Below are 25,314 nucleotides of genomic sequence, written 5' to 3' on the forward strand. Positions count from 1 at the left end.
TATTACATCAACAGATTTTCGTATGTTGAACCATCCTTGCATCCCTGGGATGAAACCTACTTAGTCATGGTGGATAATTTTTTTTGTGTGTGTTCTTGGATTTGGTTTGCCAATATTTTGTTGAGTATTTTTGCATCAATGTTCATGAGGGAGATTGGTCTGTAATTCTCTTTCTTTGTTGCATCTTTGTGTGGTTTGGGTATCAGGTAATTGTAGCCTCATAAAAGAGTTTGGTAATGTTCCTTCTGTTTCTACTGTGTGGAACAATTTGAAGAGTATTGGAATTAGTTCTTCTTTGAAAGTCTGGTAGAATTCTGCACTGAAACCATCTGGTCCTGGGATTTTTTTGGTTGGGAGACTTTTAATGACCGTTTCTATTTCCTTAGGGGTTATTGGTCTATTTAAATAGTTTATCTGGTCTTGATTTAACTTGGGTATGTGGTATCTATCCAGAAAAATTGTCATTTCTTCCAGATTTTCCAATTTTGTGGAGTACAGGCTTTTGAAGTATGACCTGATGATTCTCTGGATTTCCTCATTGTCTGTTGTTATATCTCCCTTTTCATTTCTGATTTTGTTAATTTGGGTGCTCTCTCTTCGCCTTTTGGTTAGTTCTGTTAGTCTGTGTCTTTTTATTGGTGAGTTGAGACAATTGATATTGATGGATATTAATGACCAGTGATTGTTAATTCCTGTTATTTTTTGTGGTCGTGTTGCGTTTTCCTTCTTTGGTGTTTGTTGGTGTGGGATTATCTATTGCCTGAGTTTTCATGGGTGTGTTTAACTTCTTTAGGTTGGATTTTTCCTTCTAGTGCTTTCTGTAGGGCTGGATTTGTGGATAGGTATTGTTTAAATCTGGTTTTATCATGGAATATTTTGTTTACTCCGTCTATGGTGATTGAGAGTTTTGCTGGGTATAATATTCTAGGCTGGCATCTGTGGTCTCTTAGTGTCTGCATAATATTTTTCCAGGACCTTCTGGCTTTCATAGTCTCTATTGAGAAGTCTGGTGTTATTCTGATGGGTCTGCCTTTATATGCTACTTGGTCTTTTTCCTTTGCAGCTCCTAATATTTTTTCTTTGTTCTGTATGTTTAGTGTTTTGATTATTATGTGGCGAGGGGACTTTTTTTTTTGGATCCAGCCTATTTGGTGTTCTGTAAGCTTCTTGTATTGTAGCTAGAGTTTTCCTGCCTGGCCCACAGTCAGGACAAATCTCTCTCACCTGCCAGTCCCACAGCCACTCAGACTCAACCAAGTAAACACAGAGACTTATATTAATTACAAACTGTATGGCCGTGGCAGGCTTCTTGCTAACTTTTCTTACAGCTTAAATTAATCCATTTCTATAAATCTATACCTTGCCACGTGGCTCGTGGCTTATCGGCATCTTCACATGCTGTTTCTCATCGTGGCGGCTGGCAGTGTCTCTCTGATTCAGCCTTCCACTTCCCAGTTTTATTCTCCTCCTTGTCCCACCTATACTTCCTGCCTGGCCACTGGCCAATCAGTGATTTATTTATTGACCAATCAGCAACACATGACATACAGACCATCCCACAGCATTGTATCTTCATAGGTATTTCTTTAGGTTAGGAAAGTTTTCTTCTATGATTTTGTTGAATATATTTTCTGTGCCTTTGAGTTGGTATTCTTCTCCTTCTTCTATCCCTATTATTCTTAGGTTTGGTCTTTTCATGGTGTCCCAAATTTCTTGGACATTTTGTGTTACGACTTTTTTGTCTTTAGTGTTTTCTTTGACTGATGAATCTATTTTCTCTATTGTGTCTTCAGTGTCAGAGATTCTCTGTTCCATCTCTTGCATTCGGTTGGTTATGCTTGCTTTTATAGTTCCTATTCGTTTAGTCAGGATTTCTATTTCCAGCATTCCCTCAGTTTATGTTTTCTTTATTGTCTCAATTTTAATCTTCAAATCTTGAATTGTTTCCTTCATCTGTTTAATTACTTTTTCTTGGCTTTCTTTGATTTCTTCCAATTTTTTTGTTTGTTTTTTCTTCCATTTCTTTAAGGGAATTTTTCATTCCCTCTTTAAGGATCTCTATCATCTTCCTAAAGTCATTTTTAGGATTGATTTCTTCTGTTTCATCTGCCTTGGTATGTTCAGGTCTTGCAGGTGTAGAATCGCTAGGTTCTGATGATGTCATATAGGTCTTTATGTTGTTGCCTGTATTTTTGCACTGCCATCTACTCATCTCTTCCTCTGCTTGGTGCAGGCGGTGTCTGTGTCTGAAGGTGCCTCTCTTGTTCTAATTGTTAGTCTTGGTCCACTAGGAGTTCTTGGTTAAATCGGTGCTCTTGGGCTCTGTTTCTTTGGGAGCAGCTGTTCTCAGTCGGTGTAGTGTAGGCTTATGATTCTGGTGATCTGGTTCAGTGGCTGGTCAGCACCTTCTTTTGTGTTCTCAGGTCACCTTTTGCTCATTCGTCAACTCCTCAGCTGATCTTGTTTCCTCAGGCTGCAGACTGTAGGATTCTGAATCCTCTCCCGAATGGATCTCAGCTGAGCAGGTTATTTAGTAGGGTAATCTCACCAACACTTCCAAGTTGTTGGGTTTCGTAGGATCGGCAGCTGGGCCCTGGGTTGGCCTCAGACTGAGTGCTCGTATCCTTTCTGGTCACGTCTCACGGAGATGGCTCCTTCCCTGGGTGCTGGGGTTAAAGGCGTCCCTGTTCCAGGTTCTTATTCTCCTTGTTTTCACTAACTCCTCAGCGTGTAATAGCTCAGTTTCTGGTCTTTATTATGACCGCGTCTCTGCCACCGCTCGGTCTGCCTCTGCCGCTGCTCTGTCTGCCTCTGCAGCCTCTTCTTCTTTTTTCTTTTGAGACAAGGTTTTTCTGTGTAACAGCCCTGGCTGTCCTGGAACTACTTTCTAGATCAAACTCATAGAGATCCTCCTGCCTCTGCCTCCTGAGTGCTGGGATTAAAGGTGTGTGCCACCACTGCCCAGCTAACAGATCATTTATTAAAGAGAACTTTACATCTGCTTTCTCCTCATGAACCAAAGATACCAGTGAGATGGTGTGGTGCTGTGGGATGTTCTGTATGGCAAATGTGTTGCTCTGATTGGTCAATAAATAAGACACTGATTGGCCAATGGCTAGGCAGGAAGTATAGGCAGGACTAACAGAGAGGAGAAAAGAAAGAACAGGAAGGCAGAAGGAGTCACTGCCAGCCGCCACCAGGACAAGTCACATGTGAAGATGCCGGTAAGCCACGAGCCATGTGGCAAGGTATAGATTTATGGAAATGGATTAATTTAAGCTATAAGAACAGTTAGCAAGAAGCCTGCCACGGCCATACAGTTTGTAAGCAATATAAGTCTCTGTGTTTACTTGGTTGGGTCTGAGCGGCTGTGGGACTGGCAGGTGAGAGAGATTTGCCCTGATTGTGGGCAAGGCAGGAAAACTCTAGCTACAGTGTGGGATCTACTATTTCACAGACACCAGTGGGCTATGTGATGGTCACGGGACCAGCCTTGACAGGTAGAGATACTGGGGATACAACTCTGGGAAGCCTCTGGCAGTCAAAATCTTGTCTGCTCTGGGTGGTTACCCCTCCTGCAGAGTCTGCCAACACCCCTCCTGTTGGTGTGGACTTGTTCTCATCCTTGGTCCCTGTAGTCGAAAGACACTGTGTTTACTGGTGGAGCCCATGAGTGAATACAGTCCAGGATAAGAAGGAAATTTTTGCATGCTAAGGGCAAAGAGGGGGCTTCCAAATTCCAGGTGCTGGATGGAGTTGAGATTTGCCACATTGTCGGAATTTTCTCAGGGGCCTGCCTTGAGAAAATCCTTCCCAGAGTCCTGGGGAAGATGATACACCTAGCGTGGGGTTACCTGAGGGAAAGGAATCTATGTACACCAATTTCTTATGTCCATTTACTTTATTTCTCTATAACAAACTTCATCTACACAGCTTCAGTTCTGTTCTGACACTCAGTTCCTCTCTGTCCCTTCTTTTCCTGTTCTCTCACAGCCCTAGTAATAAGTAAGTTCTTATGCTCTCGACCTCACCCTCATCTTCCGTTCCTCTGTCCTCCAGCTTTCCCTCCTCTTTTTTTTTTTGGGGGGGGGGGTTCAAGACATGGTTTCTCTGTGTAGCTTTGCGCTTTTCCTGGAATTCACTTTGTAGACCAGGCTGGCGTCGAACTCACAGAGATCTTCCTGCCTCTGCCCCTTGAGTGCTGGGATTAAAGGCGTGCACCACCACTGCCCGGCTTTTATCTCTTCTCCTCTCCTGACCTGATTCAAATCAACTTACAGTCTCCAGAACTTCTCCTTGCTCCTTACTCCTCAGCCTGAGTCAGTGGACAGACTTACCATCTACAGAAACTCTGCCTTGTTCTCTTCTCTTCCGGCAACTCTACTCTGCCTGGACCAGGAATTCTGCTCCAGTCTTTACTGTACCTGGTTATGCTAAAAACCTTTTGTTCTAAGAAGTAGCTCTAGAGCTGTAAGAGGAGGGAGAGATCTGAGCTTGATTTGCACAAGAAGCAAAGCTATGCACCTAGGAGCCAGGCTTTTGGAAGGATGTTTTACCTTAGTTCAGGGGCTTCAGGCACCTAGTGGGTGGTCTGGCCAGCTATTCTGTTGGTTGCTTGTCCCTGGATGCTTTTGTCAGGAGCTGGCTGTATCTTTGGATGTAGTTAAAGGAGATATTTGCAAAAGGCAGATACCCAATACAAATGCTAAAAAGGGAGCAGGGAGCCTGGAGGCAGAAAGCCTTGTCTATGTGACCTTATCCAAGTGCTTTGAGTGTATACGTCCACACACATTGTTCCTGGGGAAATTATGAGCACAAAAAATTCATAGCAAGCAGCTGAACATTAAAAGCCAAGTAACACCAAATATTCCCTGATAAATGGCTTCCCTCTAGAAAAGATTCCTTGACCTTTTTCTAGGTATAGCTTTATTAAATACAGCTGAATCTCTATAACATATTCTTGTGGTTTGCAGCACCACATTCCCACATTGGGGTCACAGGCAGGTGAATAGGTCATACCTGAACTGACTGATACAGGTAACATCTTTCCTCATAGTATCTTTTTGTTTTATTTTGTTTTTGGAGACAGGGTTTCTCTGTGTGTAGTCCTGGCTGTCCTGGATCTCACTCTGTAGACCAGGCTGGCCTCGAACTCACAGAGATCCACCTGCCTCTGCCTCCCGAGTGCTGGGATTAAAGGCGTGTGCCACCACTGCCCGGCTCCTCATAGTATCTTTTTTTTTTTTTTTTTTTTTTTTTTTTTTTTTTAAGATTTTATTTATTTATTATGTACACAGTAAGAGGGTGCCAGATCTCATTACAGATGGTTGTGAGCCACCATGTGGGTGCTGGGAATTGAACTCAGGACCTCTGGAAGAGCAGTCGGTGCTCTTAACCTCTGAGCCATCTCTCCAGCCCTCCTCATAGTATCTTAATGTTGCTGTAAGGATTCTTTCTGCAGCAGCTTTCCACAGATCCATGCTCTCTTGCTTCAAGCTCATCCAGTTCAACTGTATGCCTGTTTCCCAGCCTTAGCCCTTGCCCTTCTACCCAGAACCTGATTGTACAGAACCAGAGGTTCTCCCTGGAATGCCAGCAATCTAAGGACCCCAAGACCTGTAAGGTTTGACCCAAAATGGAGTTTCTCTTCCTGTCGTGTGCATGCACATGTATGCGTGTGTTTGTGTCTGCTCATGTGGAGGCTACCCTCAGGTGCCATTCCTCAAGTACAAAGCGTCTTATTTTATTTTCTCTCTCTTTGATTTTTCGAGATAGGGTTTCTCTGTGTAGCCCTGGCTATCCTGGAACTAGCTCTGTAGACCAGGTTGGCCTCGAATTAAAAGATCCACCCGCCTCTGCCTCCCGAGTGCTGGGACTAAAGGTGTGCACCACCATGCCTAGCTTATTTTTTCTCAGTGTGGGTTTAGTAGCCCAGAATCCTAACCTCAGGTTTGCATGGTAAGCACTACAGTGACTGAGACATCGCACTGGCCCCCAGTGTTGTGTTGAAACCAGGTCTGTATAGCCCAGGCTGGTCTTGAACTCTCCATCTTCCTGAGTGCTGAGATTACTGGCTTGCACCACCATGCAGGGCTCGGGGCATGTTTCACTTCTGATGAGCACAATCCAATCCCCACTTATTGCTTCCTGCCCTTCACACACACAAGCTCTTCCAGTGACACTGGAAAGCCATAAATCCAATCCCAGTTGAAAGCATCATAAATGGGAAATGTATTTAACATACCTACCTTCCAGAGCACCTTTGCTTAACAACACAGCCTGTTCTGCACACAGCAGTATCCACCCTCAAGACCTCACTGCTGGGACTGTCAACTACTCAGTATCTGGAGAGAGAGTTGTACGGTGTGTCCCTAGTCCAGGAGAAGACCATTTAACATACAGTAGGATTATTTGAGACAGTGTCTTTATTTAGCCCTGGCTGGCCTAGAACTCATGATGTAGATCAGGCTGGCCTCAAACTTGTAGTGATCCTTTTGCCTCAGCCTTCCCAGTGTTGAGATTACATGTGTGAGCCTCCACACCTGGCTTTGGAGTAGAATTTCTACAATATATAAAGCGTGTGCATTAACACCACGACCTAGGGCTACAAAAAAAGACCGTCTCAAACAAAACAAAACAAAACAAAACCAAGTCCTAAGTTGAACTATCTTAAATCAGGGACCATCGATTGCATCTGCATACACCAACACACACAAGTACACATGGACCAGGGTACACATCCTTTCTCAGCATGTTCACACAAACACTGTCCATGTGCCTGTGTACAGAAGCATACCCATGCACATAGCAGCCATGCCCACATATTCTCAAATACCCAGGCACAGCCATGCACATAGCAGCTATTCCTACACTCTCTCATGTAACCAGCATACCCATGCACAAGACGTGTCCATATTGGCCTTTATACTGAGGCACAGTTATGCACATAGCAGCCATGCTCACATATGTGTATCAGTGGTTCCATCATGTGTGTTGAGAAAGACCACTCTGTAATCCTGCTTGGCCTCAGAGTATGGAGGGCTAAGGAGGTGGGCACTGCTGTAGGAACAGGCCTTCCTGCTGTGTGGACATCTGCAATGCTGAGCTGCCAGGTGTCTTGGTCACTTAATACAAGAGGAGCCAAACTAAGGACAGTAAATAAACCTTTACTCAATACTGTAGCCACTTCCCCATGGTGCACCCCAATAAAAGTGGGCGTTGGGGTCTGCATCTTGCTCCTGTGGGGCCCAAAGGAAAGGCTCTGTGATACTGATTTGTGGGAAGCTCAGGGAAGAAAAACCCTACACATCAAGTTAGAGGAAGAAAGTCTCCCGGTGATGATTCTGGGAAGCCAAGGACTGAGGTAATAGAAGCACAGCCTTGGGGCTGGTCTTAAGTATCCACTGGCCAGGTAGTCTGCACGTTCTGGGTTTTGACAGTGGCCCTGCGGGCCCTCCAGGAAGAGTCTGTGGCCAGGCCTGGAGCCCACCCCTTAATGACCAGCCCATCTGGCACCATCTTCTGCTGGGGAGGACAAGCTGCAGCTGTGGGAGGTTGGGAACCAGTCCCCTCCTGGGCCACAGTCACTGGGTTAGTAGACCTTACCAAGGGGAAGCCCTTCGGGCTGGGCTGGGGGTCTATGGTCCCGCAGCACTGCCTTTCTTGCTGTCTCTGGATGAATTTCCGCATGGACAGCCCAGCTGTCCTCACTTTCCCGAGGTACCTGGTGTCCACCTGGAAGAGGAACTGTAGGAGGCCTTCAAGCAGCTTCATTTTCTGCTGACTGTCTAAATCCAAGGCCCGAGGGAGCCAAGAAGAGCAGCCACCAGGGGTCATCAGTTACTGAAAAGCTACCTCACCCCTGTTCTTCACAGGACACCAGTGGGTGTCTGGGTAGAGAAGGCAGTGCACAGACTGGAACCTGTCCGGGGAAGAAGTGAGGTCAGGTCTGAGGCAGGGGGCTGACACCAGAGCCCTCCAGGGCTAAAAGTCCCCAGTGCCCACTCACCGTGTAGGGTCCTGTTGTATACTGAAACTTCCAGCTATATTCACCACATTACGTGGGTTCTCAGGACCCCCATAGCTCAGGGTGACCTGGGAGGGTGATCAGGAGAGTGAGGGTCAGTTCTTCCTCTTAGGCACTCCACCAGCTAGAGGAAACGTCACTCACCCCTCAGGCTTAGGGAAGCAAGAGAGTGGCCCTTCATAAAGAAGCCCCTTTGAGACTTGCCATGAGCTTCTTGCTCCTGAGGGTCCTTCATCCATCAGGCAAAGTCTTGGCTCAGGGTCCACTCCCCAGGGACAAGGATATCCTGAGGCTAGCCCTCTCCTAAATCCTGCACAACTGGGAGACCCCGGGGAGGTGGTCTGGGTCCTTGTAAGAGTGGGGTAAGGCCCAGGTTGGGGTGTCTTCTACCTGCTGCAGAACAGCATCAGATGGCAGTCTCTGCAGGTTTTCCAGGTGGGAGTGAAACAGGGGGCTGTGGAGCAGACGGGCACCCAGAAGCCCTTCCACAATGTAGCCTACTGTGCAGTCATCAGGCAGTCGGACCCGCTCGGCTGTGCTCATGAAACTGCCTAGGCTGGAGGACAGGCTGGTCAGCACCTCTGTAGCCCTTACACCCCCAGGCCAGGCCGCTGGGCTCCCAGTCTCCCACTTACCTGGCCCATGGACTCATTTTGAGGGCAAGGCCCCTGCTCAGGCAGAACCCAGCCCCACCAGTCGCAAACCAGAACTTCACTGTGTTTGACTGGAAAAAGGAAAAGTTTGGTCAAGTCTGCCCAGGATAGGGCTCCCCACCATCAGCCCTCCAACTGAATCATGTCACCCTGGGCCACCATCTAGGAGAGTCTGCAGGAGGCACACGGTGTTCCTAACAAGTCACCTTGGCCTCCAGGCCCCTCTCTGTCACTATGCCTGATTTGCCTGTCTCAGCCCATTCTCACTCTTGCAGCATTCACTGGGTCAGCCTCAGGGAGGATGTTGGCCCAGCACTCACGGTGCCACCACCCTGGACTCTCTCAGTGGCCTCGATGGGGTGGTCCAGACTAGGTCGCCCCAGGTAGACGTCCTGGTTGGAAGAGAAGGTGGAGAGCAGGTGCAGCAGGCTTTCAGGGTTCACGTAGTTGTCATCATCCACGTGGCAGAACCATCTGACGGTGGAGGGAGAGGCCCATGCACTGAGGTTCCCATTTGGGCGGGAGCCTCACCACACTCAGCCCTGGGTTCTCCATGGGTGAGGTCACTTACTTTCGTCCAGATTCCATGAACTTATCATATTCCACTGACATTTTACAGCACAGTGCTTGCCGGGTGCGCACAGCAGAGCAGTTGGTGTTGATCATGCGGCCGCCTGCACAGTGGGAATGGGAAATGTGAGGTTGACTTCCAGCTCGCCTCCTTAGGTTAGGCTGGTATATGCCTGTCAAGGACCAGATTCAACTGCAGCCCTACCACAGCCCTCTTTTGAAACAGATGACAGTTACCTAGAACAGCACAGGTGGGAACTGTCCAAGACTTGACAGGTGACTGCTGCTGGGGCTTCCTCAAGGAATGTGGGTGACATTGGCCAGTGGCAGCCTGCCAGAAACTGGGGCGGGTGGGGATCTAATGACTGGAAGGATGGGCACTGAAAGGTGGATTGGCCATGGATGGGTGTCCTGGCTCTGTCCTCCACTAGCTAGGTGACTCTAATCTAGTCAAGTGCCTGACACAGGAACGGAATGGCCTGGGTAGCTACAACTCAGTCCAGGGGAGCGTCTCACCTGCCAGCAGCTGGAGCTCAGGGTCGTTTCCATCGGTGAAAATGAACGTCTGTGGGAGAAAACACCATGAGGTGCCGGAGGATCCAGTGAGTAGGTCTGGGAGCAGGTGCGGGTCCCCGGGCCCAGGGGTGCGGTGGCGAGCCCGGGATCCAGGAACCTGCGAGCGGGGGGGGGGGGGGGGGGCGGGTGGCGGGGGGCGCACCTGCCGTGGGGCTCGAGAGATCCAGGTGCGCAGCAGCAGTCGCAGGCGCGGGCCGTGGTTCTTCCGAGTGGTCTTGACTGCGATGAAGACGTCGTCGGGCTGCAGGCGGGAGACTTCGAGAGTCAGACCAGGGGTCGGGATCCGACCCGGGTCGGGTGCGGGAGCGCGAGGTAGCGGCAGCGGCAGTAGCAACAACACAGCCAGGACCGCGGCCAGCGCGAGGCAGGCCCGGCACAGCACACCCCGCGCACGGCTCATACGATCGCCCCGGCCCGGGCGCTGGGCGCCCGCCTGAGAGTGCGGCGGCCCCTTTAAGAGTGACTAGCGCCCCGCCCCAAGCCTTGACCCGGAACTGACGGCCGCGCCGCCCCGGAAGTGAACGTCGCTCTGCGGCGCCGGGGGTGGAAGATGCCGCTGCCGGTTCAGGTGTTTAACTTGCAGGTAGGGGTTGGCGGCTGCGCTCGCCGCGCGGCGGTTCGGTCCTGGTCGGGCCTGGTGGGCGGGGCTGGCGGCGGGTGGGGCGGGGCCCGGCTCAGGCCTAGGCGCGCGAGCATCGCCAGCCTCGCGGCCGCTCTGGGCTCCAGCCCCCGCCCCGCCCCCGCCTCGCGCGCCAACGCTTTTTCGTGCCGGTGTCGGCTGGCCAGGAGAGGTGCGTCAAGCCAGGATGCGGGGCAGCCCGGCGCCCAGCTCTGCCTCGTCGTCGGCCTCCGACTTGAGCCGCAGCCCTGCGCACAGCAGGTCAGACTTGCGGCCCGGCACGTCGGGCGACTACAGTCTAAGCGCCAGCCTGTCGGCCTGCACGCTACTTTCCGAGGTACCGCTGCGCGCCCTGCGGGAAGCGGCTCTCCGGTGTCGCCCGAGGCCCTGACCCCTCGAATCCTCGACCAGCCTCTTCCGCACCGTTGCCTGCCTGCTTTGGCTCTCCTGACTGCTGCAGATAGGGTGTCAATCTATTTTATTCTCTGTGACCTGGAGGAAGCTACATTAGTATGGCGGCTGAGAACGCTTGAGGGCTCCTGAAGTCAGAATTGTGCCCAACACCTGAGTGGGAGAGCTGAGGCGGGCACTTGGAGACCAGTACCTGTGGGAGCCCAGTGCAGTTGTGCCTTGGGAAATCTTGGGCAGAACTGACCACGGAGGTCAGAAGCATCCCCTGCTCTTCCTGGTGCATGTGTCAAGGTGCTCTTTCTCTATTGCAGGGGGCTGTGGAACCCATGCAGATTGATGTAGATCCACAGGAAGATCCCCAGAACGCACCTGATGTGAATTACGTGGTGGAGAACCCCACCCTGGTACAGATCCTCATGTGGGGTGGACTGCTGGCAACTTGGGTCTATTAAGGGGTCCAAGTCAGGCGCCTCGCTGTAGTATAGCTTTGAAAGATTGACGATTCTTAGCAACCACTTTAGTTACAGCTTTCCGAGCCACGAAACTGGGTTTTCATTTGCCCACCTATGTTGGGTTCTCAGGCAGTTCTGAGGCTCTGCACCGTCTTAGTGGGAACAGTTCCGTTAAGGCACAATGTGAAGCAACGGCCTATGTGCAGCCAACACACTTTTCTCTGTTCTCACCCCAGCGTCAGTCACTTGTCAGGGTATGCCCATGTTCCAGTGCAGAGCTTGAATCTGAAGGTCCTTAATCTACCCCAGTGGTCTCTTCCCAGAATCTGGGACAGTAGTCAGTTCTGTAGGCCCAAGACCCAAGGGAATATTTAGTATTCTGGCTGAGGCTGTCTGGTCCTTGCTTACCTCACCTGACCTCCTCCCTCCCCGCCCCACTCCAGGATCTGGAGCAGTATGCAGCCAGCTACAGTGGCCTGATGCGTATTGAGCGGCTGCAGTTTATTGCTGACCGTTGCCCTCCACTTCGGGTAGAGGCCTTGAAAATGGCCCTATCCTTCGTTCAGAGGACCTTTAATGTGGATATGTATGAAGAGATCCACCGGAAGCTCTCTGAGGCTACCAGGTAAGGCCTTGGAGGGGGCAAGTGACCAAGTCTGGGCTCCTGTCATGCCCAGCCTCCCGCCTGGGATGTGCCTGTTGCAGTACTCTGTACATGGGAAGCGTGAACATGTTAACTCCCTGTGGCAGGGAAGCAAGCCACTTTCCCTCTCCTGGCCTCCTTTGCCCCTGTGCAGACAACTGGGATTCCTAATTCTTGAGAACCTGGTGTAGCTGTTGTCCTTTGCCCAAAAAACAACAACAACAACAAAAAAACCCTTGGGCCAAACCCCCTCATTCTCCATTAAACTTCCCTATCATACTGCGGGCTCCTAGGTCAGGAATTATGTCTGTGCCTCTGGTACAGATTGGGCCCTTTGGGTGGGGCAAGGAGATAGGCAAAGGCCTCTTGAGGACCAGCTATGGCTTGTGATGTCCCCTCCCCTTCCTCCCTGGTCCTTGTGGTTGTCACTATCCTGACGGCTAGGTTATCCTTCAGGGAGCTGCAGAATGCACCTGATGCCATACCTGAGAGTGGAGTGGAGCCCCCACCCCTGGACACAGCCTGGGTGGAAGCCACTCGGAAGAAGGCCCTATTGAAACTGGAGAAGCTGGACACGGACTTGAAGAATTATAAGGGCAATTCTATCAAAGAAAGCATCAGGTGCTGGCCTGCTCTGGGCAGGGGAGGTGGGCAACTGGTCCTGGCTGGTTCCTCGACCAGTATCCACTCACTGCCAGGCTTACAGGCGCGGCCATGATGACCTGGGTGATCACTACCTGGACTGTGGGGACCTCAGCAATGCCCTCAAATGTTACTCACGAGCCCGAGACTACTGCACCAGTGCTAAGCATGTCATCAACATGTGCCTCAACGTCATCAAGGTGGCCTGGGTGATAGGTGGGGTGGCATGGAGGGCCCAGAAGAGGCAACCCAGACTTAGTCTGACCTTGTCTGCTCATCTACCAGGTCAGTGTCTACTTGCAAAATTGGTCTCATGTGTTAAGCTATGTCAGCAAGGCTGAGTCTACTCCAGAGATTGCTGAGGTAAGGTCCACCTCCTCGGATACCCTGCTCTACAAGTCTGGCCTTCTGGTAGGCCCCCATACCCATTCCTAGCCTCAATTTCCCTTTGAGTTTGCTCTTGTCCCTTCTCAGGGTAGGTTGGGGACAAGGAGTAGAGCTCCTTGAATGAGGAGGGCAGGGTAGAGGGGGCTTCTCATGTCTGCTGCCTTCCCCTGTAGCAGCGTGGAGAGCGGGACAGCCAGACCCAAGCCATCCTCACCAAGCTCAAGTGTGCTGCAGGTGAGGCTTCCAGCCACCTCAAGCCCTTACACCCTTGAGACAGGGCCCACCTTGGAGAAGTAGCTGGAGATACAGTACTGGCAGGCTTCAGGACACCAGTCTGTGTGTCTGTCTGTGTGTGGCACTTGCTTCAAGTTCAAGTAGAGAAGCTGGTGGGACCTGGGGAAGTAGGTCAGCTTTCTGAGACTGGCTATATGGTATGGGCATCTTGAGGATTCCCTGCAGACCTAACCTACAGGAATGTCTTCAGTTAGATGCTGTTACGAACAGCTAGGATTTCTGTCTCTAAACTGAGGAATACTGGGGGCAAGAGGCCATGGTCTCCTAGGGCTCTAGCAGCCTCATCTAAATGGCCTAGCTTTATCTGTCTCCTCCTCGGTCCCCTTTTAGGTTTGGCTGAGCTGGCTGCACGAAAGTATAAGCAAGCTGCTAAGTGCTTCCTTCTGGCTTCTTTTGATCACTGCGACTTCCCAGAGGTGAGGAGGGGCATGGCATGTAGGACTGTACAGTTTGTCCAAGTCCATAAGAGAAGTGACAGCTAATGGATTGAGCTGTTAATCTCTCCTGAATGAGGTCTAAGCATTGCCTGGTAGTGGGAAGGGCAGGCCAGGCCCCAACTCTGGACTTTCTCCTTGGTCTGTGCACCAGTGACCCAGGACCCCAGGTCTCTGGACCCACCTCCCCTTCTGTCTCTTAGCTGCTGTCCCCCAGCAACGTGGCTGTCTATGGTGGCCTGTGTGCCTTAGCCACTTTTGACCGGCAGGAGCTGCAACGCAATGTCATCTCCAGCAGGTAAGTTAGGTGGTGGGCTCCTACCTTCTGTTCCTGCCCAGGGTCAGGCCCTTCTGTCCCTTCTTAGCTGAGCACTCTGGTATCCTCAGCTCCTTCAAGTTGTTCCTGGAGCTGGAGCCTCAGGTCAGAGACATCATCTTCAAATTTTATGAGTCCAAGTATGCCTCATGCTTGAAGATGTTGGATGAGATGAAGGTAAGGAACAATGGTATGGTCACATTGAGACTGGGCTAGATTGTGCCTCATGTCACTGACCAGTTCTCTTCTGCAGGACAACCTGCTCTTGGACATGTACCTGGCCCCCCATGTCAGGACACTGTATACCCAGATTCGCAACCGGGCTCTCATTCAAGTAAGTGGAGGAGGGGGCGACATAGGCTCTGTGGGGTATAGCTATTCTGAGGAGCAGTGGACAGCTTGTGGCTTCTGTCCTGTAGTACTTCAGCCCCTATGTGTCAGCTGATATGCACAAGATGGCCGCAGCCTTCAACACAACAGTTGCTGCTCTGGAGGACGAGCTAACCCAGCTCATCCTGGAGGGGCTCATTAACGCCCGTATCGACTCACACAGCAAGGTGGGTAGGCAGGCCTGGACTGCTGCAAGTGTGTGGTGTGGGGACCTGCTGCGCCATTCTGAACCTCCTCTCATGCCTGTACAGATACTGTATGCTCGAGATGTGGATCAGCGCAGCACCACCTTTGAGAAGTCCCTACTGATGGGCAAGGAGTTCCAGCGACGTGCCAAGGCCATGATTCTGAGGGCGGCCGTACTGCGCAACCAGATCCACGTCAAGGTGAGCAGCCTGGGGTGCGGAGGAGCGGGCAGCACTCACACAGCCTCCACTGAACCCTCCCTGGGGTGCGGAGGAGCGGGCAGCACTCACACAGCCTCCACTGAACCCTCCCTGGGGTGCGGAGGAGCGGGCAGCATTCACACAGCCTCCACTGAACCGTCCCTGTCCACTGCAGTCTCCTCCTAGAGAAGGGAGCCAAGGAGAACTGACTCCAGCCAACAGCCAGTCACGGATGAGCACCAACATGTGAAAGGCATTCCCCTGACCTTCAGAGGATGGTCTGCACTCCTACCCTGTCCGTGGAAGCAGCACCTGGGCTTCCTGCCTGCTTTCCTCAAGAGAAGGCTCCAGACTATGTGTGGTTCATGAGAGCAGCCTGGCCACTTGGATGCCAGGTCATTGCCTTCCACTCTGAGGTACTCTCTGCTGTGGTAGGCAAGCTGCCCATTGTAGCCACTCAGGCCTGACTCTAGGTTTCTGTCCCAATGAAACAGACCGTGTGCAATGAGGTAGGGTACCTCAAACCCTCCTGTCGTGTGTAGTTCTGACTGCAGCAGTGTAGTCCATTAAAGTACAGATTGATCATTGCCACAGGCTCTGTTCTTTCTGCTTTGGAAGATCTGATCCAGGGCAATCCCCTGGATACTCTGACCACTCAGAAAGGGCAGGGAGTACCGCCACTCATTTCATAGTGCTCTCCTGGCTCCCAAGGTCCACTGAGCCAGGAGAGCAGCCTCCTTGGATTTTGGCTGGGAGCAGCAGTCATAGGCCATTATTAGATCTCTGCAAATGCATTTCTGAAATGGTTTATTGTTCAATGCTGGAAACACAAGTTGTAGGAACAGGGCAAGTTCAGCCAAGGTGCCCTTGGTGCAACATTGCCAGGCCCCTGCCTGAAGACACCAACATGTCCTTCTGTGTCAAATAGGAGATTCCCTGAGTAAGGCATTTCCTTAGAGTGTCTGGGCTTCAGTAGCTGTCCTGGGGTAGAGATGGCTCTTGCTGACTTTCAGGCTAGGGCACTACCCATGACTTCAGAGAAACCACCTGGTGTTCCAGGCCTCACCTGCTGATCCTGCAGCCCAGGCTGGGTCTCTTTCCAGGCCAGAGACTTCTCTAATTTGGTCTTAAAAAGCAATCCATGACCTGACAGGGAGGGCAACAGGAGAATGGTGGTTAGGAAGCCAAGATTCCCACTGCTGCTGGAGGTGGATAGGCTGGTTGCAGCAGGCATCTGCTCACCTGGGCAGTCTGCTGTCTCTCTGAATGCTCGCTTCTTGCAGCAGCCACGGCACAGGTTAAACACACATCTATTGCCCTGTGTACAGGAAAGCTAGTGAACTGAGGCTAACACCCTACCCAGGCTAAATTCTGAGGTAGGTAGTACCAGATTCCAGCAACATCCATGGGGACTGCCCTGCCCACCTGTGTGGCAGGCTCAACAGAAGGGCCAGCTCACCTTTGGATTTCCACACTGGTCACACTTTGCATATTTGGCTGGAAAAAAACAAAAAGAGGGCTGGTTGAATGAGTTGAACATGAGGCAAGCCAGGATGACTGGCTGTCACCCACCTCTACAAATCTTGCTGTGGCCACCTGGGCCAGCAGACTGGGTAAGGATTGAGGATGTGGCTAGTTATGACAGGAGATGGCTGACATGACAGAGTGAGCATGGCCTCACTGGAATCAAACAGGAAGCAAGTAGGCTGCCCATTCCACCCCTAGTGTCCCAAAGTCCTAGGTCTGTTACCATGTCACTCACTGAAAAAAAGGGAGCTAGGTATGGTGGCTCATGCCTGTAATCCCAGCACTCAAACTGCTGCTGAGAAAGGTCAGTGTGGACTACATAGTGAGATCCAAGGCAGCCTAGATTAATGAGTGACCTAACCCAAGAAACAAAAAACAGCTGAGCGGTGGTGGTACACACACCTTTAATCCCAGCACATGGGAAGCAGAGGCAGGTGGGTCTCTGTGAGTTCGAGACCAGCCTGGTTTACAAAGCAAGTTCCAGGACAAGCTCCAGAGCTACACAGAGAAACCTCATCTTGAAGGAAAACAAAAAAAAACCACACACAAAATGAAAAAGGCAAAATCAGAACCCCTGTCCTAATGTCCCACTTCCTGTGGTGCACAATGACAGCCAGGCGGTGGTGGCGCACACCTTTAATCCCAGCACTCGGGAGGCAGAGCCGGGAGAATGTCTGGCCAGCCTGGTCTACAGAGTGAGATCCAGGACAGGCACCAAAACTACAGAGTAACCCTGTCTCGAAAAACCAAAAAGAAAATTTAAATGCTTTAGTTGGGTGTGGTGGGGAACACCTTTAGTCCCATCACTCAGGAGGCAGAGGCAGGTGGACCTCTGAGTTCAAGACCGGCTGTTCTACAGAGTGAGTTCCAAGGACATACAGGCAAACTCCTCTGTGGTCACTTGAATAGATTGTACAGTGGCCTTGTCTGATACATTAAGTAGATTTATAGCAACATACCATAGATCAGCCTTCCACAGGTTCTTAGTGTCATACCCAAAGTCTGGTCTGGGCACAGGAGAAATGTCCCTAGGCATTTGTTTCTGGACCTAGGCCTTAAACATGGCAGATAGCTGGACAGTAGTAGTGCACACCTTTAATCCCAGCACTCAGGAGGCAGAGCCAGGCGGATCTCTGTGAGTTTGAGGCCAGCCTGGGCTACAGAGTGAGTTCCAAGAAAGGCGCAAGGCTACACAGAGAAACCCTGTCTCGAAAAACCAAAAAAACATGCAGAACCTGGGATCCTATCTCCAGTGAAGAGGGTGAAGATGAGGTGTCTGGACAGTCTGCCCAACTAACAGCAAGAGTAGCACTTACGTTTCAGGGAAGGGTCGAAGGTTTTGTGAGGGTTCCTCAGCTGTTTCTTCAGCTTATTCTTGGACAAGCCGTCCACGCTGCCCTCTTCTTCCTCCAGAGCCCGCTTACTGCGACTACCACTGTGCTCCTTGCTCCCTTCCTTAGGCCTGAAGGGAGAGGGCAGTGAGCGGAATCAAAGACACCTGTAAGATGGGATCAGGTCACCACTGCCAAATGGGGCGGGTCCCAGAGCAGAGGGGCTGGATAGCCATGGAGGGCACGGGGCCAAGGACATGCATGTTTCTCCCATCCATCCCAAGTAACTATTTTTGGCTGCCCAGGCAAAGAGGGCCTGTCCACACAATAGAGTGGCTAACAGAAGTTAAGCCTTCCTGGAATGATACCTAAAGTTCAGGGGCCCAGGGTCGGTGCCAGAGCCCAGGCAGGTTGTGATCACAGATGAGTCTGCCCACTTTGGAGATTCCAGCCCCAGGGTCCACCTGTTAACTCCAAGGACAAAGCCACACAGGACTAAAGGATCTTGGGTAAGTACCCAAAGCACCTTCTCCACACAAAGCCTCCTCTTCCTTCACTCAGAACAGGGACTTGCCGTAGTGACTAGAGGAGGTGGCAAAGGGCACCTGTGCATTCATTCCCACTGTAGGCTGGTTCAGCTCACCCTGGCCGGATGTAGGGCTGGCAGATCCAGTGGAAAGCAGGTAAGTCGCCAGCTGGCCTCACTCCTTCTTGCTGCCTGGACATGTCCTCCTGCAAAGGCCCAAGACCTGTCAAAGACCTCAACTGCTGGCCCACTACAGAACTTGCTGGGCTCCCACAGCCCTGCACCTGCCTGACACCGAAGTTTTAGCGCCTGGCTCACAGCAGCCACGCCCTCCAGGGTCTTCACTTTGGCCAGCTCCTCTCGAAGCTGCTGATGTACCTGCAGCCTGAGGCAGATGCCTGTCACTCCCAGTCACCACCTGAGCCAAGTGCTGGGCACATGCCAACATCTCTTCCCACTCAGGCTCCTGCCCTCCCTCGCTGCCAAGCCACCAGCCCTTCAGCAGACTTGATAGCAAGTTGTTTTGGGAAGAGCACAGTATACTCCAGGCAGGGCTATAACACTGCTTAGAGAGACCCACTCAACTCCTACCCAAGGAGCAACTCACGTGTGGTGCCACAGCTTGAAGAGATGGGCCCGGACGTAGGAGAGTGGGCAAGGGTGCTGTTGTACAATCTGCAGGTACTCCTCAGCCAGCTCCCACACAGCAGGGCTCCGGCCCTCAAACAGGGCAGGGTTGTGCAGGTTACCCTCTGGGAAGTGGGGAAGAAAGCCTGGAACACCTTCCTGGCCACTCAGGTCACTGGCTAGCTATAGGGTTGGCAAGTCTGGAAAACTTGGTTTAAGGATTTAGGCTTCTTGGAGCAGACAGGACAGTGAACACTGTCTACTTAATCAGGTCTATAAGGACAGAACAAAGCTAAGTCATCCATCTACTCACCTGCACTCATGACCCCTTGCACACCCGTGTCCTGAATGCACCGCTCCACATCCTGCAGGCACCGGATATTCCCATTGGCAAACACAGGGATTCCTACAGCCTTCCTATGGGGGAAAGAGAAGCCTGACCCTACACCACACCAGGGCAGTGCTAAGCCAGGAGGGGCAGAGACCAGCCACCAAGTTCACCTTGTTGAGACACCTTGCCTTCTATGGTTTTGCTGCCTTCCCTCCCAGATAGTTCTAGGACATCACGTAATGCTGAACATCCCAAGGTGTGGAACTAGGTTTATGTCCCTTCCACAAAGCCCATATGACCAATGATTGTACGCAACCCACTGTATCCACTCACCTAACTGCCTTGATGTGCTCCCAGGAGGCTGTTCCTGCCATGGGCCCCTTCTGCTCCTTGGTGCGCCCATGCACAGTCAGCAGCTAGGACAGACCAACACTTGGTTCAACCTTGCTCTAGGCCAAGGTCCCAAACCAATTACAAGGGACCTGGTCAAGTTTCTCAGCTTTCCATTCTGGGAAGAACAAGGGCCAGCTGGGCCTGGATCTGTCCCTGGCCCCCAGGGTCTTGAGAGCCCTGCCCCTGTGGAGGAGCCCCAGGCTGCAATTAGAAAACACAGCCAAGATGCAGAACCCCAAGCACAGGAAAAGGTTAGTAGAACTCAAGATGCAGGGTGCTGAGCAAGGGTGGCTCTTGCTGCTTCCAGAAGCTACATGTCTCAGCACACTTGACCATGCTCAAAATGCAGGACTGGTGAAGGGCACCAGGTCTGATATCCCGTGGCTTATGCCTAGTCTTCCAGAAAGGCTGGATACTGAGCTCACCTAAAGAAGGCCAAGGCTGATGTCTGGAAAGCCTAAGATGTGGTAAGTGAACCTAATGTTACTCCCAACACAGACAACACCCTGGAGCTCGGACGGCAGTTTTAGAGGTCTGAGACCAGGGTAGCAGGTCTTAAAGAAAAGGGGTCAGGAGGGGTCCATTGCCCTGCCCACAGAAAATGTCTTAGATGCAGCCCCCACTCAAGAGCTGAAGGAGAGGCCAGACTGCCTGCTGGATCCCAACGACCATTCCTGGGAACCATGGCCCTCACCTGACAGCCGGCCTTCTCCAGCATCTGGGCGTACCTCACTGTCTTGTCAATCTCTGGGAAGACACGGATTTTGCATGTGACAGGAACAGAGAGTTTCTCATGAGCCAACAGAACTGAGAAAAAAAGATGTTCTCTGAGGGAACCATGGTCCTACTCCAGGTGGCCAAGCCCCAATATGCCAGGCACACAGAACCACACTAGCTTTGTCAAAAAGCACGTCTAGGGGTATACTCTTGGCCTTTTCCTGGTCTTCACATGTGATGTGGGCTTGTGCTGACTGCCAGTGAGAAGTGGCATCCAATAGACCTGGGTGTCCCCACAGAGCATTGGGAGCACTGTCCTAGTACTTAATGTCTGGTTCTAAGGGGATGGCTGCTATAGGTTATGGGACTCTACAGTCAACTCCTTCTAGCAGGGCAAGTGCTGTGGCCAAGAGCCCCTAGAGGGATCACCGTTGTCCGCTCCTAGCCCTAACAGAGCAGCTTGTGCTTATGAGCCCTGTCAGACTGTCTCTGGGGCTCTTTCACTCGCTGACACCGTGGCACGCAGCCAACTCACTCATTCTCTGAAGAAGATCCCACTCCTCCTGCAGAAAGGCGCCATAGTGACCTGTGAAGGATGAGAGTGGCCCAATGTCACTCTTTGTTGTTGTTGCTCTTTAAGTCCTTATAATTGTTATAAAGAGAAGACTAATAGCACCATTGACTTAATCAAAGTTTGACATCAATATATTTGTTAATATTCTGACTCGCCCCTTGAAATCCAGATCCTTGGCGCCACCCTGCATCCTGGTGTAAAAGCCTCATTTATGGAAAAATCCCTCCCCTTCCTCTCTCTCTCTTTCTTTTCTCTCCCTCTTTCCTATCTTTCTCTTCGTTTCTCTCCAATGTCACTCTTGCATTGTCATGAATCCCCTACTAGGCCAGCTCCTCAGACCACAGAGGACTCTACAGCTAGGCTGTGTGTATTAGTGCCTTTACATGGGATCCCCAAAATCAGTATCGTCTCTGGTTGGAGCAGGGGTGAAAATAAAGTCAAGCTCCTTGTCAACACCTGATTTGGGAGCTATCTGGCCGGCTGTCAAACTCAAAAGCGGGCTACACAGAACACTTACACCACACAGCCTAAGATCAGTAGTGCCTGCCTGGGGAACCAGTGAACCTGTGTGAGCTGTTGCAGAGCCATGGGCCTCCCACCAGCTGATCACATTTATTTAGAGCATTATCTATGTGGCCAGCAGAACCTGGTTCCCAGTCAAGTACCTGAGAACAGCCACTTTCCAGGACAATAAAGCCAGAAAAAGGGCTGCTTGCCGGCTACAGGTGTCACCACAATCAGAGGCAGAGACTGACCCATACCCACCCACCCAGGCTCCACCAGATCAAGTCTAACCCCTTATGTGGAGGCCTAGTGGACTCAGCACTGGCCTGGATGGATGTCAACACAGTACTGTAAAAATGACCTCACCTCTCTTAGCTATCATCTGTGGGCAGCCCAAATTCAGGTCGATGGCATCACAGTAATCTTGTGCCAGGAGAGCCGCCTGGACAAACACCTCTGGGTCATTGGCACAGAACTGAAGAAGACATGAATGTCATCCATGGTCAAACCAGGCCTAAGACTCTCTCTGCCTAGGCCACTCAGCCCTGTGAGAAGTCCCATGGTGACTCAATAAGCTGTAGTCTTTCCACCAACATTTACAATATGATAAAGCAGGAAACATCTCACACCACTAGGAATGTGAGTTATATATGTATGACATTTCCTTGGAGGTGTAACAGAAGTCACTGGCACTAACTTCTAAAGAACTGAACAATGCCTAATTGTTCTGAGACAGGAGGGTACCAAGACTGAGGGTAAGTACCAAGGTGACCCTGGAGCTACAAATCCCTCACAGCACCTAAGCTGTCCCTTCACCAGGGCTTACGCTAGTTCCCAGAGAAGAGCCCAGTTTTGGGGAAGTTCATTCAGCAGCTGTTTCCTATTACATGTGTCAATGCAGGATGGCAGGGACCCCACCACCACTACCACTACCCCAACCCTCCTCCTGGGTATGAAAGCTTGGTGATGCTGTTCCCATATACAGGGTCTGGAACTCGGCTGCTACCTGGTAGCCATGATCCCTCTGCCCACCTGCACAATGAGAGGCCTGTCCTCGGGGCATACTTCACAGTACAGGTTCTCTTTCCGATAGTTAGCATCTCTAACGAAGACCTGGGCATGTAGCATAGGGGTGTAGCAAAGCTGGGCTCCATGGCGGCGGCTCAGCAGTCTCCAAGCCAGCTCACTCTGATCCACCATGGGTGCCACCACATGTCGGGCACCTCCCAGGGTACGGCTCCAAAACTCAAAACCCTGCAGTTTGGGCATCCTCTCCACACTGAGGGTAGAAGAAGACCAGGCTCTCATTTCAGCCGTAGTATACCACCATACCCAGGGAGGGTACAAAGTTCAACTGAAAGGGGCTGACCGCGCTTGTCAGTTATTGCTGTGCGTGCACACACACACACACACACACACACACACACACACACACACACACACAAAGTGAAGGTGTAGATATCACACGATGACAGGAGAGTGTCAGCCGGCGCAGAGTCGAGCTGCCCATCCCACCCCACCTCTAGCAGTGACCCTGACATGTCACTCACCCTCTCTGGACCTTACCCCTTCATTTGCTACTGGATTAAATGCCAGCCTGGTGGAACTGGTATGGAGGATAAACGGATCAGTGCCTGGACAACGAATTTGCGCCCCTGCGGGCGGGAGCTGGCCAGAGGAGACCACGGGCTGCACGAGGCCTGGCACCGCCCGAGATCTTGGGCAGGGAGGGCAGCGAGCACGTCAGTCCACCTGGTCTGGCCTAGAGCCTCCTGCTCTGACCCTGTCCCTTGGGCTGGCCAGGGGGCCGAGGTCGCCACCGGATGACGACGAAGGGGCTCGAATTAGGACTACTTCCCGCACTGTTGGGGCTAGTCGGGACTCCACCAAGGCCTGTGGCTGCCGGCACGCTCCAAAGAAAGGGACATACAAGGCCCCGGAGCCTCCGCCTTACCCGCGGCGCCGCCACGAGGACCCTCAGGAATGCGGCGGCAGCCACCGGGCACCGTAGCTCAGACTTAGCGCACCGCTACCGGAAGTCCTGGGGCCGGAAGCGCACTGCCAGGCCCTCCGCGCGGTCTGCGGTGCGGCGGAGAACAAAATCCTCGGAAACTGCCGCTCGGCGCTGAGGGGACCGGTCCTATAGAACCTGGAGCTGAGCAGGTACAGACTGCGCATGCCCCGGGCCACGTTGTACCTTCCAGACAATTGCACCGGGAAACCATTCCTCCCACCTCCACTCCCTCTCCTCCACGCGTTCCCAGAGCAGCCCTTGGTTCTTCAGACACAAGACGTAAATTCAGTATAATACAATAGGAAACGTGGTAACGAATTATTACTTCAGATCCTGGATAGGAGAGGCTACAAGAGGCTGTTAAATTTCAAACCCTGAACAAATGGCCGAGGTATCTATTTAACATATCAAAGCGGACCTGACCTCAGGTTTTCCCAACATCCCTCAGTCCCTTCCTCTTACAGGGTATGGCTGACACACCCGGCCACTTACCCTGGACTCTTCAGGGCTGGGCTGCCCTCGAGTAAGGAGAAACTTCCTAGAGCAAAGGAGCATGCATAAAGAAAAATGGTGTTGATCTGGCCACTTTGAGTTCTCAGGCTGATGTTGGTGTTTTTATTTATTTATTTATTTATTTATTTATTTATTTATTTATTTGTTTGTTTGTTTGTTTGTTTATTTATTTATTCCTTATCATCATCATCATCATCATGAGACAAGATATCACTGTGCAGCCCTGGCTGGTCTGGGAGTCACTATGTGTGCACCTTAAACTCCCAAGAGTCAGTTCTCTCCTTCTACTGTGGATCCCAGGAAATGAACTGAGGTGGTCAGGCTTAGTGACCGGTGAGTCGCCTCACCAATTCAATATCTTCCTTTTTTTTTTTTTTTTTTTTTTTTTTTAGTTTTTCAAGACAGGGTTTCACCGTGTAGCTTTGGTGTCCTGGAACTCGCTCAGTAGACCATCCTGGCCTATGAACTCACAGAGATCCACCTGCCTCTGCCTCCCAAGTGTGGGATTAAAGGCGTGAGTCACCACTGCTGGGCCCAATCTCTTCCTTTTGGTCTGTGTAGCTTTGCGCCTTTCCTGGATCTCACTTTGTAGACCAGGCTGGCCTCAAACTCACAAAGATCCACCTGCCTCTGCCTCCCGAGTGCTGGGATTAAAGGCATGCGCCACCACCGCCTGGCACATCTGGTCAGTTTATATTTAACATAGCGGTGACAGGGTTAAAGAGAGTCTCTTCTGCATGATGGCCCTGTGTTGTTTTCTTTCCTGCAACAGACTAAAGGAAGAACGTAAAGAGCTGACATGGATGGCTATGTTCTTGATAGCTAAAAATGGACTTCCATGTATAAAAAAGTTAAGCCAGGCATGTGGCTCATGCTTGTAACCTCAACATTTGAGAGGTGGAGTTTGCCACAAGTTCAATGCTGGGCTAGGCTACAACACAGTAAATATGATGGTTAGTTTTAATTGTCGGCTTGACATACCTAGAATTACCCATGAAGGGAATCTCAATAAAGGATTATCCAAGGGCTGGCAAGATTGCACAGTGGTTAAGAGCACTGACTGCTCTTGCAGAAGACCCAGTTTCCATTCCCTGTGCCAACATGGTGGTGGCTCATAACCAAGCATCCTTAACTCCAGTTCCAAGGATCTGAAGCCCACTTCCGGCCTCTATGGCATCTGGCACACATGGTGCACAGACAATTGTGCAGTCAAATCACTTATAAACTCTTTTAAAGTTAAGGTTTTTTTAAAGGTTGTCTACTTTGAGTTGGCCTGTGAGCATGCCTGTGGGAGATCATCTTGATTAGTAGGAAGACCTACCCTCATGGGTAAGTTGGCATGGGATCCCAGACTGTGTAAGAGTGGCGATATCGAGCTGAGCACTGGCACACAGGTGCTAATTCACGTTCTCAGCTTTGACTATGGATTAATGAAATTAGCTGCTTTAAGTTCCTGTC

At 51.3% G+C, this 25,314-nt stretch overlaps 3 protein-coding genes across 6 annotated transcripts; 1 reads left to right on the forward strand and 2 right to left on the reverse strand.

Moving 5' to 3' along the window:
- Positions 1-7,146: 7,146 nt before the first annotated feature.
- On the reverse strand, positions 7,147-10,264 carry Rfng (RFNG O-fucosylpeptide 3-beta-N-acetylglucosaminyltransferase). The gene is made up of 8 exons (XM_059269878.1): positions 9,968-10,264; positions 9,766-9,814; positions 9,251-9,353; positions 9,000-9,153; positions 8,662-8,750; positions 8,417-8,582; positions 8,009-8,094; positions 7,147-7,921 (listed from the first exon to the last, which is right to left on the reverse strand). The coding sequence occupies exons 1-8, from the start codon at positions 10,223-10,225 to the stop codon at positions 7,840-7,842; spliced, it is 987 nt and encodes a 328-aa protein (XP_059125861.1). The 5' UTR covers positions 10,226-10,264; the 3' UTR covers positions 7,147-7,839.
- Positions 10,265-10,318: 54 nt separating this feature from the next.
- On the forward strand, positions 10,319-15,386 carry Gps1 (G protein pathway suppressor 1). Of its 4 annotated transcripts, none has more exons than XM_059272314.1 (14): positions 10,319-10,408; positions 11,167-11,259; positions 11,751-11,932; positions 12,407-12,571; positions 12,657-12,792; positions 12,878-12,955; positions 13,153-13,213; positions 13,604-13,689; positions 13,911-14,005; positions 14,095-14,200; positions 14,277-14,357; positions 14,443-14,580; positions 14,665-14,799; positions 14,975-15,386. In XM_059272314.1, exons 1-14 carry the CDS (start codon positions 10,376-10,378, stop codon positions 15,047-15,049), a joined length of 1,464 nt encoding a protein of 487 aa, XP_059128297.1. In that variant the 5' UTR covers positions 10,319-10,375; the 3' UTR covers positions 15,050-15,386. The 4 variants fall into 4 exon arrangements, with proteins under 4 accessions (XP_059128297.1, XP_059128298.1, XP_059128295.1 ...); XM_059272315.1 differs by having other exon boundaries at positions 13,156-13,213; XM_059272312.1 differs by lacking the exon at positions 10,319-10,408 and adding an exon at positions 10,564-10,781.
- A 203-nt stretch (positions 15,387-15,589) lies between these two features.
- On the reverse strand, positions 15,590-23,383 carry Dus1l (dihydrouridine synthase 1 like). Its single transcript, XM_059272316.1, has 14 exons — positions 22,896-23,383; positions 22,362-22,608; positions 21,696-21,804; positions 20,787-20,837; positions 20,229-20,341; positions 19,475-19,557; positions 19,124-19,227; positions 18,791-18,935; positions 18,472-18,568; positions 18,301-18,389; positions 17,643-17,788; positions 16,259-16,296; positions 16,042-16,117; positions 15,590-15,945 (listed from the first exon to the last, which is right to left on the reverse strand). Exons 1-14 carry the CDS (start codon positions 22,901-22,903, stop codon positions 15,809-15,811), a joined length of 1,443 nt encoding a protein of 480 aa, XP_059128299.1. The 5' UTR covers positions 22,904-23,383; the 3' UTR covers positions 15,590-15,808.
- Between the last annotated feature and the right edge of the window lie 1,931 nt (positions 23,384-25,314).

This window comes from Peromyscus eremicus, chromosome 8a (assembly GCF_949786415.1).
Source record: "Peromyscus eremicus chromosome 8a, PerEre_H2_v1, whole genome shotgun sequence".
NCBI classification, from domain to species: domain Eukaryota; kingdom Metazoa; phylum Chordata; class Mammalia; order Rodentia; family Cricetidae; genus Peromyscus; species Peromyscus eremicus.

Bases quoted from the DNA above. Each gene is read 5' to 3' on its own strand.
- Dus1l (XM_059272316.1), bottom strand. The intron at 20,838-21,695 runs GTGAGGTCATTT...CATCCTTCACAG, and splicing joins ACAGATGATAGCTAAGAGAG to GTCACTATGGCGCCTTTCTG. The intron at 15,946-16,041 runs GTGAGCAGATGC...CCTCCCTGTCAG, and splicing joins AGAGACAGCAGACTGCCCAG to GTCATGGATTGCTTTTTAAG.
- Gps1 (XM_059272312.1), top strand. From the start codon at position 10,632: ATGCGGGGCAGCCCGGCGCCCAGCTCTGCCTCGTCGTCGGCCTCCGAC. The intron at 10,782-11,166 runs GTACCGCTGCGC...TCTCTATTGCAG, and splicing joins CCTGCACGCTACTTTCCGAG to GGGGCTGTGGAACCCATGCA. The intron at 12,956-13,152 runs GTAAGGTCCACC...CTTCCCCTGTAG, and splicing joins CTACTCCAGAGATTGCTGAG to CAGCGTGGAGAGCGGGACAG.
- Rfng (XM_059269878.1), bottom strand. From the start codon at position 10,225: ATGAGCCGTGCGCGGGGTGTGCTGTGCCGGGCCTGCCTCGCGCTGGCC. The intron at 9,815-9,967 runs GTGCGCCCCCCG...TTTCTCCCACAG, and splicing joins TCTCTCGAGCCCCACGGCAG to ACGTTCATTTTCACCGATGG. The intron at 9,154-9,250 runs GTAAGTGACCTC...CTCCACCGTCAG, and splicing joins TTCATGGAATCTGGACGAAA to ATGGTTCTGCCACGTGGATG.